The 15,860-nt window shown below is 38.8% G+C and overlaps 1 protein-coding gene across 1 annotated transcript in view; it reads right to left on the minus strand.

The window, feature by feature from the left end:
• Positions 1 to 589: 589 nt before the first annotated feature.
• UACA (uveal autoantigen with coiled-coil domains and ankyrin repeats) overlaps positions 590 to 15,860 on the minus strand; it is a 34,986-nt gene continuing 19,715 nt past the window's right edge. The window contains exons 6-20 of the mRNA XM_074917494.1: positions 15,435 to 15,505; positions 15,222 to 15,328; positions 14,119 to 14,300; positions 13,643 to 13,680; positions 13,144 to 13,209; positions 11,962 to 12,069; positions 10,863 to 10,895; positions 10,301 to 10,399; positions 10,064 to 10,100; positions 9,112 to 9,164; positions 8,173 to 8,367; positions 4,960 to 7,650; positions 4,196 to 4,348; positions 3,190 to 3,255; positions 590 to 2,472 (exon numbers count right to left, since the gene is read on the minus strand). Of these exons, the coding sequence (XP_074773595.1) occupies positions 2,401 to 2,472; positions 3,190 to 3,255; positions 4,196 to 4,348; positions 4,960 to 7,650; positions 8,173 to 8,367; positions 9,112 to 9,164; positions 10,064 to 10,100; positions 10,301 to 10,399; positions 10,863 to 10,895; positions 11,962 to 12,069; positions 13,144 to 13,209; positions 13,643 to 13,680; positions 14,119 to 14,300; positions 15,222 to 15,328; positions 15,435 to 15,505 (3,971 nt within the window). The 3' untranslated portion in view covers positions 590 to 2,400. The remainder of the gene's footprint in view (positions 2,473 to 3,189; positions 3,256 to 4,195; positions 4,349 to 4,959; positions 7,651 to 8,172; positions 8,368 to 9,111; positions 9,165 to 10,063; positions 10,101 to 10,300; positions 10,400 to 10,862; positions 10,896 to 11,961; positions 12,070 to 13,143; positions 13,210 to 13,642; positions 13,681 to 14,118; positions 14,301 to 15,221; positions 15,329 to 15,434; positions 15,506 to 15,860) is intronic.

Here is a 15,860-nt window from a genome sequence, read left to right on the forward strand (position 1 = left end):
AAATACAGCAGAGTTTCACTTAAACCGTTCATATCCTGACAGCTTAACAACCTTATTAATTTTCATGTCCCACTGGCTGGATGAGATACCCAAATAACCAAAAATTAAATTAAGCCCATGGCGAAATAAGAGTCCTTCACTTTCAAGTCACACCAAATGAATGGACTTCAATAGTGCCAGGAAATTATTCTGCAAAGATTGCTTAGCCTGAAATCAAGCAGCAGTGTGAGCTATTCAGCAAATCCACTTTCATTAAAAGCAGTAGTAAAACTTCACTGGCTCACCCCCAACCTAACAACTGACGTAACAGAGAGTTGCCCTGTCTGGTGTAGAAATGCCAGAGGCAATTTACTCTGAAGAATTAACTGGTAGAAGCTTTGAGTCTCAATCAACATCACCAAACTTTTACCAACCTTAAACTCCGTAAATAGATAGAAAAACCCAATAATCCCAAGGGACATCTAAAAACCAATGGTTCTTGGTATTCAAGAGCATTCAAGTGAGTTCAATATCCTCCACTACTCAGACTATTTTGTCAAACTACTCACATTTCTTTACTTTTTACAGAATTGACCACTACGATAAAAAAAAGAAGAAAACATTTTATTGATAATGCAGTATGAGAGAAATTTAGAAAAACATACATAGAACCCCCTCAATAAGGAAACATACAATATCAAAATATGCCAGAGTTAGTATATCAAAACAAATTCTCTCTAGTAAGAGTTTCAAGTAATGCAATCATAAAATAATTTGGCTAAAAAGTAATGTATATATACTGAGATGTTTTCTGTAATAGTCCTCTAAGAAATTAAAGGAAAGCAGCAGTAGATCTGTTTAACTACAGACACATATTTAGTAAATATATTAAGTGTATTTATATAATAAAAACTGCCCTGCACATTCATCACTATGTCTGTATCCTCATCTGTGGCAGTTGTCTCTTCAATTCTACAAGACTCTGCCCAAAAAGGGACAAAAAAGGAAACAAACATAATACTACTAAAAAAATGAGACATAAGCCTGTGAGGTACAGCTTGTTGGGAGGCCCAGTTAACACAAAGCAGAGAACTCCACATTCTGACTTAAGTCCTTATTTTTCAGAAACATGGAAGAGGGAATTTGTCTTTACTGCATCAGGATGCCTGATTCCTACCTGCTAGTTCTAAGCAAATGCTTTCACCCGAGTAGGCTGAAGTTAACACAGCTACTGATGGCACTCACACTGTTTGCTCTATTAAAACAGCTGCATATGTTATCAGGCTCATTTTTCAATTGCTTCCTTTGAATAGTCCCAAATTTCATGTTTCCTTTCATAAAACTTACTGATGGGAACATCATCATTCAGTTAAAAATGAAGCCTTGTCTTAACAGGTAGATTCTAAGCAAATATAGATTCTCATTTTGTTAATCCTTACTATTTGCATCTTTCCCCATAAATAAGATTATAGTACATAACTTACAGTTAGGAGGAAAATACCTTTAACTTCCATGAGATAGTGTTTGAAAATCCAGTACCTGAATTATGTAGTGTACAGCCTATTGAGCTACTCAGTCTACACCCATATTAGGCTTAATGAAGAATGAAATTATACAGAACTAGGACTATTGCATTTAAATCAAAATGCTGCTCTACAAACCATGACACTCCAGTCCCACTATTTTAGCCTACAGTAATCAATATTAAAAAGCATCCATGAAAAAAATCTTGGGGGAGGGGGGAAGAGGGAGGCAAACATAAAAGTTAGTGTTTTGATGAAAAACCTGATTTTTAAGTCTTGCAGAAAGCAAAAGGCACTACATCTTAGCCTTATATTTAACTAAAGTCTGTAACATGGCCAGCCAAGTTACGCCATATAACCTAAATACCTTTCGTCTACCTTTGCAGCTGCCTTACTAAGCATGTTGTAGTAGGTCTTGATAAGTTTATGTGACAAAATAGCCACTTTCTCTTCATCATTAAAAGGAGAGACATAGCTACAATACTTAGCTGAGCTCATTTGAACAGTTTATTTTTAACCCTACCTTGCAAGATCAAGTTCTAGGATAAACTGGAGTTTCTCGGTATAGGCCTTGCTTTAATAAATGGTCAATCAGACATTACAAAAATTTAACTACTATGTCATCATTTTGACAGTCAGCTTGAATATCAATTTTAAAAAGACGTTCTACATCTTTTATTAATCTAATGAAAGAAATGTCAGATCTGAAACTTAGTAGCCTTATTTTACTTGTTTACGAGAAAAAAAAAATCTCAGCTTTGTAAGCTGTTTCATATTTGGAGGTTCTAATTGCAGCTATATTGCCATAATTATATAAATCTCATGAAGGTTATCACTACCGTAATCACAGCACTCCTACAAGATACAGCAGCCTTCAAGAGCAATGGCACTAACCACGTCAGCAAACAAGGCCCTGTCTCATTCGAATGATCTGCAGCAAAGCAGCTTGGACATCTTCATCCATGTGACCCTAGAGCAAGCAAACACTTGGTTAAAAGAAATATTTAAAATCCCATGAACTGTCAACCATCCATCACTAACATTAACAGATTCTTCAAAATTGCCCAAAATTCTCAACTCATTGCTGTATTTACACCAGTCTGGAAAAGTCAGAAATATTTTGGAATCCTGGCTGGTGTTTTGTTTTGGGGGATTTTTTTTTTCCTCATGGAGAGAAAGAAGGGTTTGCCTCTCTGACATAGTGATGTAGGAAAAAATTACAGTTCCTATCCCCTGGACCCCACAGCCTGCTGCCGTAGCAAGAGTCCCTCTTTTGCATGCTGAAGTATTTGAAGTTGTAAGATTTGAATTAGTTGATCAGCTCTTTGTTCAGTGAAAGCCATGGGATAAGTCTGCATTAAGTTTCCAACTTCTCCCCAGCATTACCCGGGATGATGCAAGATGAACATGCTCACGTCACCATCCCCCTTCACAGCAGGTTATTATATACAGTTACACACAGACAAATGGGAAGGGGAAGATGGCACAAGACCACCTACAGCTGTGGGGTTTATTTCCTTTTTTGTTGGATCAGTCCATTCCAAATTAAAACTCTCATCATCAAAACAGGTACTTCATACTAGTTTCAAGTTTATTTGAGGTCTTCCATTATGGCAGTCAGAAACATGTCTCAAGAATCTCTGCACTGACATGACAGTAAAACAATCCGAACTCGGGACTATCATACCTGTACAGCACTAAGAAGATGTGTCCGATAAACTGAAACTACCTCTTGATGCTGCCTTTTAGCATCCTATAAAAAGAAGATTGGGAAAAGGAGGTGAAATCATCCATTTTTTAACATCGACTCTTGCCTATTTCCAACTCTGTGGGCTTGGTTTTGTGCACTTATAGACTAGCCAAAGCAGAATTTCAAGGTTACAGTTCGCTAAATCCCCTCCATTAATCAAGAAAAAAGTCACTGCTTCACTTTTTTTTATTGCTTACTTGTAGGAAAGCAATTTTGCTGAAAGGCTATTGGAGACAGGCTGATCTAGTGTGTCAGCCCAGGTGCTAAGATTAAAAACTTGCTTCATCAACAGCATTAGCTATTTGTTTAAAGTCATCCAATTTAAGAATTATTTACCTTGTAAGGGTCAACCTTGCAAATATTAAAGATGTATCCTACTTTCATACAGATCTACAAATAACTAGCTTTACTTCTGAGCTTTACTGAAGTCACAGGGGCCACAAACATGGCTATGCACAAAATCACAGCACTTAGCATAAAGTGTTCCCCTTTAGTACTTAAAGACAAGCAATACATTTCACAGTGTCTGCACAAAGGGAACAAAGTCAAACCCATTAAGAAAGGACCACCTCACTTCCTTTCAAAGTGAGAAAATAGATGGCTGGTGGGTTTTTGCAAGAAAGTATTAACATTGAACTTGCATACAGAAGTGGTCTCGGCAGGAACTACAGCAGCATATTTTATAAGCAAAATTCTCTACATTGTATCCTTTTTATCTGGAAGAGCTCCCAAATGTTGCAAGTCTAACATGCAGAAGTAAGACAAATGTACAGAGAAGCATGCAGTCAGGAAAAAAGTAACAATACATGAATATTCTACTTTTGAAGTCTAAGCCTCTAGGCAACCCCAGTGCTCCAGTGGCCACGTACCTATTTCCTTGCTCCAGCAAGAAACCGTAAGCAATGCTACTGCTTTTCAGACAATACCTTGCAGGACTACTTACAGCCAGCTGCTGTTGCAGGGTTTTCACTTGGTTCTGGAGCACATCAACCTGCTGGTTCTGCCGCTTTGAGGGAATCCCGGTGGTGTATGTAAGCTGAGACAAGCCATTAAGAGCTTGTTTTAACCGCTCTACATCATTAAGCAGCTCTGTTATCTTTCAACAAAAAGCACACAGAACCCTCATTTAAGGATGTCTCACCAAAAAACTGTTATTCTTCAACATTCTTTAAAGACTGACAAAGATCAGCTTGCATGGAAGGGTCTCTGTTCCAGCTTGCCATGACACTGGCTAAGAGACTTTGAAGACCAAGGACTTCCTTTTCATGACATGCTATCACTGGTTCACATTCTGCTTCCTAACACTCAAATCTGTAAGGTATGGACCCTGATGGTCAGCCAGTGACAATAAATGGCATATGCTCTAAAGATATTCTGGGTCTAATTTCTAAAAAAAGAGTAATGAACCACCAGAAGGCAAGCCAGGGAAGCTAAACTAATACAGCTCCAACAGAAGAATGAGCTTATACCCCAGAGTCTAAAGCCCAGCCTGGAAGTTCAGATACAACATAAGATGCCCAAGATATACAAGGAATTAGAAAAATTTAGTGTAACACTAACAAAACCAGGACTTCACAGATCTGGGCTAGTCCTGGGCACCTAAGGCTCAGTACAGTCATGCTTGAATACCTCAGTCGTTATATTTGAAGTCTACTTAATGCTCATAACATTTTCAGCATAGCTGTAAGGAACTACCTGACATCCTACCTTGTTATCCTTGGCTTCCACCTGCTTTGCCGATTCCTGTATTCTCTTCTGCAAGTCAATAATTGTTGTCAATGATTTATCACACCTTTCTTTCTGGTCTTTAATTTCTTGCTCAATACTGCAACTCCGTAACTGGAGTAACTCCTTTTCATCCTTTAAAGAAAGCTCACTCTGTTTAGCTTGTAAAGCCTCCTCACATGCTTCCTCATACTTTTTATTCATATTGGACAAATTTTCAGCTATGCTATTAATCTGGGCCTCCAGAGTACTTTTCATGGATTTGTATTCTGACATGTCAATCACTTCTTTGCTCTCCAGGTCTGTTAAGGCTTGTTGAGTAAGCTGAATCTCAGACTGCAACTTCAAGATTTCCTCATTTTTAGCTCTGTTTTCTTCTTCCTTTTCTTTCAAGCTGTTTTTGATTGCTACAATTTCCTGTTCTAGCATTTCCTTCATTTGTGTATATTCTACTAAAGGTACTGAAGACTTTCTTAGACCTGACAATTCATGCTGTAGTTGTTCTACTTTTAGTGTCTCTTTGTCATAACATTCCTTCTTACTTCTGAGGGCTTCCTTCAGATCCTCTATCGTGTGACCAAGAGCCTTCTTCAAGGCTTCAATCTGCTCTACTGAGAGATGCTGAGCCTGTGGAGTTACAGGCTGCTTGGTACTCTCTTGCAGCTCATCTTTCTCCTCTTTTTCACCTGTGTATTTCTGCAGCAATTCTCTCAATTGCTTATTCAGCTCCTCCATTCTGCTTGCGAACATTTTCTCCATTTCACGGGATTTCTCAGCAAGGATATAGTTTTGCTGCAAGTCGTTTTGGATGGACAAAATGCCATTTTTGAGCTTTTCATTCTCCTGTTTGCACTTCTTGTTTTCCTCCTCACTGTCTCTGCACTTTTGCACCTGTTCATGCAACTGTGCTTTTAATTCTTTCACTGTGGCTTCAAAGCTTTGTTCCCTATCTTCAAAGGAGGCAACCGGGGCATATTTTGACTTAATGCATTCTTGAATTGTGTCAAGTTCCTTCTTTTGGGCTTCAATTTCCGTGTGCAGCTGTAAAATTTCTTCTTGACCCCTCTTATATTCATCCATAATCGCAACATTGTTCTCCTGAAGTTCCTGAATGCTTTTATTTAAAGTAGTCACTGCAGTTTTGTGATCTTTTAAACTTATATACTCAGTTTGTAGTTGATTCTGTAAGAGTTTCACCTTATTTTTCAAAGTTCCATTTTCTTCATTTACCCTCATGAACTCTTGCTTTATCTCTTCAGTTTTTCCCTTCAGATCCAACAGCTCCCTATTAGTCTTTTCTAGTGTGTTATTCAAGGCTGTTTTAACCTCTTCATGTGTTGTAGCCAACACATACTGATCCCTGAGAGTCTCTCTTATGACTGTGTTTTCAGAGACGAGTTTGCACACTTTTGCTTGTTCATCATCGTATTTTTTCTGAAGCTCAGCAAGCTGCTTTTCAAGTTCAATACCATTAGATTTTAAAGCTTCCAATTCTTTTTTGTGCTGCTCTGGAGACAGGTACACAGCTTGTAAGTGGCTGATATTCTCACATAAGCTGTTCTTCTCTGCCAGCAATTTTTCAGCTTCTGCTTTGCTTTCGTTGTACTGCTTTGTTATTTCAAAAAGCTTTTTGGTCAGGTCACCAACAGTCAGATCATTTGTTTTCTTCAATTCTTCGTGAATTTTTAAAGGCACATTCTGGCTTTTAATTTCAGCTTTTAGCATTTGGATTTGCTGTTTAAGCATCTTGTTATCAATCTGTAGTCTTTCAAGTTCCTTCTGCAGAGTCTGATTCTTCTGTGATACTTCAGAAATTACCTTCCCGAGTTCCTCATTCTTTTGCTCAAACCCACTCCTCATTTGTTCATGGTCTTCTGGCTTTACATGATGAGCAAGTTTAACCTTCTGATTCTCAGATTCCCTCTTTAAAAGCAAAATCTCTGCCTGCAGTTTTCCATGCTCTCCCTCCATCTCTGCTAACTTTCTTGCTTTTTCATTCACTTCATTTGATAACAAACTCTTCATGTTTTCAAATTTCTCTGAAGATACAGAGCGGGCTAACTTTGCTGCTGTTTCTTTGAGCTGCCCTTCTAACTCCACAACATTTCTTCCCCTTTTATCTCGCTCCATCTCCAACTTAACAAGTTCCTTCTGCAACCTTTTATTTTCCTCCACTAGCCTTCCTTCATCTCTCTTAAATTCTGCCACCAGCAATTCATTCTGCTTAATCTGGTTCCTCAGTTTTCCCACTTCAGCAGAGGCTCCTTCATATTTTGTTTTCATTTCTTTCAACTGATCCTTCAGCTCCTCTGTTAACTTACTGTTTCCTGAAGCGGCTTCATTTGTCAGGTGATCTTTCAGAGCAAGAAAGTGGGTCTGCATTTGCTTAACTTTGCCTTCAGAGTCAAACATTCTTTTCTGTACATCTTTTAAAGCATCTTCCAGTTGTTTTATCTGTCCATCAGATTCTGCCTTGGTTCTTTCACACTCTGATGCCAAAGCTTTACATTCAGATACCTTGTGAGACAGTTCTCTCTGCAATTTGCCAATTTCTTCTTTTGCTGCACCATAGCAGGTCCTCATGTTGTCGAGTTCTTTCTTTAAAGTTTCCTTCTCTGAGCTGGATGATTGGTTAGGCAGGGAGAGCTCCAGGGGTCTCAGCATAGACCTAGACTAAAGATAAATTGGCACAAAAATGGACACAAGTTTGACAAGTCACATACATATGAACTGTCATATACGTAACTGTCTTAAACCTACATTGATATAAGCATAAAATTTGTCCAAGAGATTTCTTTTTCTCTTACAAAACTAATCTATTCTCGCCCATATTACTGAGCATATGTACTTCAGCTTTTAGCAGCAAAAATCTTGAATATAGTTCTACATTACTGCTTCCCAGTCATCAGACCCTACTGACATTAAAGGGCAGGTATAGTATATTCATTTTCCTTGTTATTCAATCACTCATCTGCTAGAAGAAACCTAATTTAAGATATTTTCCCACCCCTGAAGCCTATGAAAATAATTTTTAAAGGAATCAGAACAGAGTACACCATGGTTAACAGAACCTTCTTTCTGACAAGACTGAGGAAAAGTAATTTAATTTACCATGCAGTAAAGGATATCTCAAAAAAAACCCCAAACAACCCCAAACCAGTTTTGCTCTCCTGCCCTGTGGTCTTCACTACCAACCTTCACTTCACCACCAGCCACGTTACTGGCTGTTAAAAGGCCCAGGCCTGCTCCAGTGATCTCAGTCGTGTTCCAAGGACCAGAACGCAGTAAGTAGCTTCCAGACATCACCAGCTTAACACCACTTAATTCCTGCTTGGAATGTGGTTTGGGGTTTTTTTGGTTGGTTGGCTTTGTGCCCACTCCCCCTCCACATTTTTGGTTTGGTTTTTTTTAAAAAAAAAAAAAAAGAATTGCACATCAACTCATTTTAAACTTCAACTAAGAATACAAAAACTAAGACCATTGGGATAACCTCATGTAAAACATGGCAGAAGATACTGGATTTTTCTGTGTTACTAACAGAACATACAAAATACCTATTGGTGAAATCTGGCAAGAAAGCATAGGATATCCAGATTTATTTCTAGCCATCACTCGCTCCTGGAAGCATTACAGCTGAAATACTCCAGTGCAGGAACAGCTTGTCAGTTCAGACCAACCCCTGTCATATGCAACTCACTAAGGATCTGATGGAACTTGTTTATAACTGAATTGTTGCTTTAAAAGGTAGCTAACTATCAGCAAACAAAATTGGCAGGAAATTATTATAAAGCTGTCAGGAAAAGAAAGTCTTCTGAATTTAAAGTAGAAAAATTATGGAGATGAAAAACCAATTGCACTTTACACCGACTGTTGATCCCGTAGTCTGTTGACTCAATTTTAAGAATGCTCACTATAGACCAGACTGTTCAGAGTCCAACAGTTTCACACATTTAAAAGCTCTGTCACACATGTAACTCTAGAGGGCACCAGCAGTTAAAAATAAATATAGCAAAGCAAGTATGAAAGAAAATGTTGTATTCAGAAGCAACGTAATAGATGTACATTTATAGGTATACTTAGCTTTCCTGAGCATAACTATCTTAGAATTCTCTCAAGTGGCAAATCATTTATTACCTGTGATTCCACAGCAAACACTTGGCCTTGTTTAAGTAATAAATCTTCTTTTCCTAGATTTGCAAAGCAAATGGCATTTAGTCTCTGTTTAAAAACAGTAATATGTAATCACAAGAACTATGATTTTCCTTCCTAATTTTATTGTGTTCAGTGGGACTGCACTAGGCTGCAGGTTGGTGTTTAAGTACCTGGTATTAAAACAACTCCTCCTTAAGTCACATGGGAAGTCTGAACAATCTCTTAAGAAAAATACACCCCTCCTACAGCAGGCCAGGTGAACTGTTCTACAAAGCAGTCATGAAAGCCACCTTGAGTCAGCTGCACGTCTGCACATGAACACAGCGGGGAAAAGCATCCCCTTGCACCCCAAAGAAGGGATCCTCTTGACAGCCAAACAGCTCTCACGACAGATCGAGGAACATTTTTAGTTACACAACTGCAACACAGGCCTGTAACCAAGTTAAATGCAAAAGACTTCAGGTTCTGGAAATGGAACAATTTTTAATAGAAGTGGAAGCGGAGCTCCTGTGTTTGAAGTCGTTTTCAAACCTGCCTACACTCGAGGTTTCACGACAACCACAGTTTTCTTTTTCACAGCTAGACATGAGCATTGTTTAAGATATGAAGGTCAGCAAGGGGAAGATTCGATTTGGGGCACAGATCTTGCTCTGCTTGGTTTTCCATGTTATGAGAAGAGATGTAGCAGAGTCACAGCACACATTTCACAAGAGCAGTCACTCACAGAGACTGACGGATAGTGCTCCAGCACTCACGTACAAACACAGCTGCCCCCAGCCAACTACTCAGAGGTTTGAAGTATGGACACGCACATTATGCTTGGCCATAGTTAAGACCAACAAAAAAGGAAGAGATGACAAAAAACCCCACCTTTTGTCTATGTATTTTAACACTGCATCGTGCACAGCAAATTTTAAGATTTAATTATACTTACTATTACCAAAGTTACTTCCAGATCCCACAAAGTCAACCTAAAAGCAAACAGCAAGAAACACAAAAATAAAGCTGAAAATTCATTTCAAATTTTTACTATGTTAAGCTAAGGATTAAAGGGCAGGGAAAGCTTTTACATAGAGATAATAATTTAAGACTTTCAACAATTTAAAATTGCTTAAGTAATTGCTACTGTAAACACCAATTGCTATATTACATGTCAAACCAATTAACGTACTTCATAATATTTGAGTTTAGCTTTGAGAGCTTCAATAGTTCTTAAGCTTTCTTCGTGCTGTTTTTCCTTGGTAGTTAGGATTTTCTTCAACTCATCTTTCTGAAAGAGAAAAAGTGCCAAATAGCCAAAGCCACAAGAATGGCCAGATTTATAAGATCTCAAGCAAACTTCTTAAGAAGTTTAGGGTGAACTTCAACCAAGATCAGCACTGAAAGAATCCCTAAATTTTTGATTCTAAAGTTCTTCCACAACACTGCTCCTCTGCAAGAGGAATCTTGACAAATGAGTCAAGGGAATATGCACCAAAATAATTTGCTATTGTTTAATTTATTCACATTTATTAGCCTTGCATTATTGAAAGTCACTGAAGAGATAACATTAAATCTGCTTAAAAGGTGCCACAGGGATTACCTATTATTTGTAGTAACAGAAGTGCTGCCCAGCTATATAAGCTGAGTATGTATCAGTAGGTATTTCATTGATAGCATCTACAGATTACTTAAATGCAATAGTCACTTCCCCTATTTCATAGTTTCTTACACTTTAAGGTGATATATCATACCTCATTTTCAAGATCATCTGCAAACATTTGCTCCTGCAAAAATAACAAAAAAATTCCCCCACAAATCATTTTTTCAGTAATAATGTTTAAGGGGCTTATACACAGTTCGTTAGTTGACAAGTCTACCCCAGTTTCCAGTGCTACATGCTTCTGACTGTTCCCCTTTCATTTACCATCTAACCTCTGGCAAGAGAAATAAGATAAACAGAAGTTAAGGATGGTTTGACAGACCAATGTCTCTTGAGATGCATACTAGGAAACTGGAATATCTTTTCAATTGTATAGATCATACATTACTGAGGCAGAAGAGTAGTTTTTCAGTAGAAGTTTGCTAATTTTGAAAAATGAGTATAAAGGAGTTAGTTTGTGGGTTTTGTTTGTTTTATACAGGAAATGCTAAAGAAAAGTTCAGACAAGCCAACAATTCTGAGAAGAAATATTCTTTCTATCCATGTGCTATATTTAGGGGAATGTACTTTTTACATGTACCTCTACAAAAATACAGTGAAGGAACAAATGTGAGCATCCACAAAGAGAAAAAAAAAAAAATCTTGTTTTTATTTTCTTTTTCAACTGTACTGGTCATATTTAGACCTCTAAGAAACTTTTTTAAAGCAGTGTTTCAAATTTGGGTGAGAAATTCCCTACTGAAAACCTTTGTTTCTGGTTTTGCCAACTAAAGATTTTTTCTGTGTTTCTACTTACAATAACAGCTGGAAAATAAGCAGCAGCTATGATAAAGTGCTGACACCCACCACCTACATTTAACCATGAAGTTTACTCTCCAAATTACAACAGAACACCTCATGGTTCACGTTACATTGCAAGGTGTTGCCATAAATGTTATTGCTCAAATTTATAAGTATCCTTGAGTGACACTGTAACAGGCCTCCTCACTTTTTGAGTATTATTACAAGACCAAAGGCTTTTGCAGGAAAAGAAAGTGGCAGTGACAAATACAGAAGTAATTCACAAGAAAGCAATAAAGACCACATCCTAATCACACATGCTTTCCTTTCTACTTCTACCAGCCTTCGCTGTCAGCATCAGGTGGTCATTGCAGCTGCCAAGACAGGTTACCCCAGTATACTAGATTTACCTCATTCAGCTGTAGCTGTAGCCCACTGATTCTATCCAGCAGCATCCTTTGCTCCTCTTGCGCTTCTCTCATTCGATCTTTCAAATCTTGATTTTCTAACTCCAATTCCTTAAAAAGTAAAAAGTTTTTTTTAAAAAAGCACACCACACATGCATTGGGAAAACTGAAGAATCTGAACCAACAATTTTAACGGTCACTAAAGACACCAAGCCTTGCCTAACAAGTCCCCTCATGATTTTGTGGCCTTACTCCAGACCTGTTTGATTCTGAAGGTTTTCTTAAGCACAAGCTCCACAGTCTCCAAGATTTTTGGCTCTAGATAGCTCATTCTCGTAGAAAGTATAAGCAGAGTAAGATCACATTCAATGCTGACAGCACTCAAGAGGCTGCTTATCTGCTGTCTGTTAACAAGTAAAAATAACTAATGTTAAAACAGTTCCTGAAACCCAACCACTGCGGCCAAAGGTGTAACAAGAAAGCCTCAGTGGCATGAAGCATAGCAACCTCCAAGTGCTAACTGTTCAGCAACCACCAGAATCACTGAGAATGCATAATAAACCCAAGACATGAAATGACACATCTCTGCACCATCAATCCAGTGCTTGCATGCGAACAATAAAGCACATTTAACTCTTGCCTAATAATCATTGCCTCAAGTGTGGGAACTACCTTAACTTAAACCAGACAAGTTGCATTGAGAGATCTTTATCATTTTATTACACAGCCTTTCAGAACAGAGGCCTCAAATTCAGTGGTTTGAAAACTAATGACATAGTAACAAGATGGGAAAATTAATACTAGTTAGTGTAACAGTTATGATACAGGTTGGTTTTAGTAAAATGCTCAAACCTCTGGAGAACATTAAAAAGAATCTTCCTGGTTTATGATCCTATGATTTTACTGCAGGTGAAAGTAGTAAACAAAAGGTTAGGAGATGGTCAGGGTTAAGACATGAAGAGACTTGCAATTCTATTGCACAAGTGTTTTTTTCCTGAAAAAAGTTTACAGCTTATCTGCATAATTGCCACATTACAGTCATGCAATTAAGTTTTAAGTAAACAGCAATATATATGACCTTTCTTAATGGAATTGCTAATGCTTATTTTACAAGCACATCTCATCTAGTACGTCTGGTTCATGATGCATATGGGAATGCACAAGCCAGAAATCCTTCTCACTTACCTGAGCATTATGCTCCTTCTGATACAGCTTGACATTCACCTCCTCCTGTGCATGCAGCCGATTCCACTTCTGTGACATATTAGTAATCTGTTATTGCAACAGTGCAGTATTAATTTATATTCCTGTTGTGTTCTGCAGACATCTATCTCTGGGGATGGTGGGCTGCTCTCAGCCTCCGTTTCAGCCTCCACTTGGGGGCAAATACTGCCAGCACCCACACTTGGGCAGATTGCTTCTTGGTAAGAGGTGGCTCATGATCTCATCCAGACAGCAAATGGGATGCTTGTCAAAACTCTTAATCCTGAATATGCACATCAAATATTTTTCAAATAGAAACAGCCACACCATCTGATTACAGGGAGAATTTTCTCAGCTACACAGGAAGTTAAGAATTCAAAAAATACTGATCTAGTTTTGCATCACAGCACAATCTTAATCATCCTCTCAACAACACCAGCAGTATACTGCCTTAGGAGATACTTAGTATAAGCAGCCTTACCTTTTGTTCAGGCTGTCCTTTCCTCATGGTATCTCTTGCTGAAAAGGCACCACAGAAATAGGAAGTTAAAGAAATGCATTTCAGCCTCATGCAACACATCCAGGTAATTCTATCTATTCTCAATCTTAGGAGGACATTCCAATAAATAGATTGACCACCCCTCCAGTTAATCAAATATGGAAACATCCACAAGTACAAAGTTCTTCTATAAATAAGGCTAATTAACTCCTATGATCAATACTGCAATGCCAGGTTCAGCAATGTTAATACCTTAAGCCAGAGCCTTCATTTACCTTAAAAACTTTATTTAAACAAAACCCAAAAAGCCTTCTTCCCCCTCCCAAACAGGCAATTTATCACCTTTTTGTTCAAAGGACTACAGATGCCCTCCAATACCAGTTCCTAAAGACACAGCAGTGGGAAGATACACAATTCAAATGAAAGAATACTAACAGTTACAGCCACATTCTTCATACCTTTGCTGGAATCCTCAATGGCAGCTTTTATTAAGGCCAAAATGTCAATATTGTCACCAATTCTGGCATAGTAAGCACAGTCATGACCAAGGCCATCAGTCAAACTAACATCCGCACCATTTCTGAGCAAAACTTCTACCGCGTCCTTGCAGCCGTACTCACAGCCTAACATTAAGGCCGTCCTGAGGATGGGGAGAAAGATCATGTTCAGAGGCTGGGGGAACTCATGCTTTCACGGAGCAATCGTTCACCACGTCTAACCCTGGAAACTTGAGTCAAGGAATCCTTCCTCCATCAAGAGGGGAAACTAAGTTTTAAAGAGTCATTTAGTCGATGTCTAAATATTTGTTTAAAAGCAAATAAAAACACTGTGATAGTAGCATTTTCACAAAACTCAGCATAAACATACTGCTTTTGAAAGCCTCCCAGTGTTTTGAAAACTCATGACTTTGGCTTCCTCTCTATTTAGATACAAATCTCAGACACAACAAACAGAAGACAAGATGTTTCAACAAAGTTCAGGGGGCCAAGCGCTTGGGAGCCCTGGCAATGCCTTCCAAACACTTGCCAGCTTCAGAACACACACTGCAAGTACCCCCGTGCTCTGCCCCACAGCAGCCCCAGGTCTGCTGGCCACCAGGCAGTCAGCCTCCAAGAAATAACTGGCAGAAATATCAGCTACAGATAGAAAACCCTTCTCCTGACCGCCTGCCATGAACATAGAAGCAAACATTTCAAGGCCTTTAGGTCTTTTTGGAGCTCCAACGGGACTCAAATACTTCCTGACAGAATATCACTTCTGTCATGACCCACTTTGCATACTGATCCCAAAGGGTGCAAGATGCAGCTTTGGACAGACAAACCCTTAAAACAACCAGCTGCAGTTTCTCTGCTGATAGTAACAAGCTTACATGTATATGTAAGAACAAGCAATAAAAGAAGGCCACACTTATATGCATTATTGAACTGGCACACTTCTGAACTAAATCCCAGGCTCTTTTCCACCAAATTTAGCATATTTGTTCTGTAGTCAGAAAACCAAGGGACATCTTTATACCCCTTAAACATCAACAGGCATTCTGACAACCCTCTGCATGCATTACCTGCTCTGTTTGTCCCTGGCGTTAACATCTGCTCCTCTGTCTATCAGAAGCTGGCAAACTGTGGGACGACACATCTGAGTGGCCAGCACTAGCGGTGTCCTCCCGTCCTGAAGAGATGAGGGGAGAAAGAGATAATGAAAGGGAGAGAAAGCAGAGAAAAGACAAGAACTCCAATAGGGTTTGTGCAGGAGAACGCTGTAAGCAGCAACTTACTCCATCTTTTGAATTCACTGAGGCCCCATGATCACACAGGAGTTGTATGCTAGAGGAACAGTCTGACATAGCTTTCAAGAGAAAAAGAAAGAACAAGTTACACTGCTGAAAACAACCTTCGTGAAACACCAATCGCCTCCTTGGCTGTGTTTCTTCTACAAAAATTCATGCAACTAAGTTAAAGCATGACAAGGCTCAAGGACTTGGTTCTCACAACCATCTCAACAGAACATGAAAGAAATCAAACACTCCTGTTCGAGGCACTGCATAGCATAATGAGAAGGCAGACAGTCCAGAGGAAAGGCATCTGAACCTAGGAACATCACTGCTCTGAAACACTGCTTGTGATACTTGCTTCAGATTTTGCTAGACAACTCACAGGCAGCAGAAGAGACTTTCAGACCTACAACCTCTGCTAAGACTGTT

The sequence above is a fragment of the Athene noctua genome, chromosome 13, assembly GCF_965140245.1.
Source record: "Athene noctua chromosome 13, bAthNoc1.hap1.1, whole genome shotgun sequence".
In the NCBI taxonomy this organism is placed as follows: domain Eukaryota; kingdom Metazoa; phylum Chordata; class Aves; order Strigiformes; family Strigidae; genus Athene; species Athene noctua.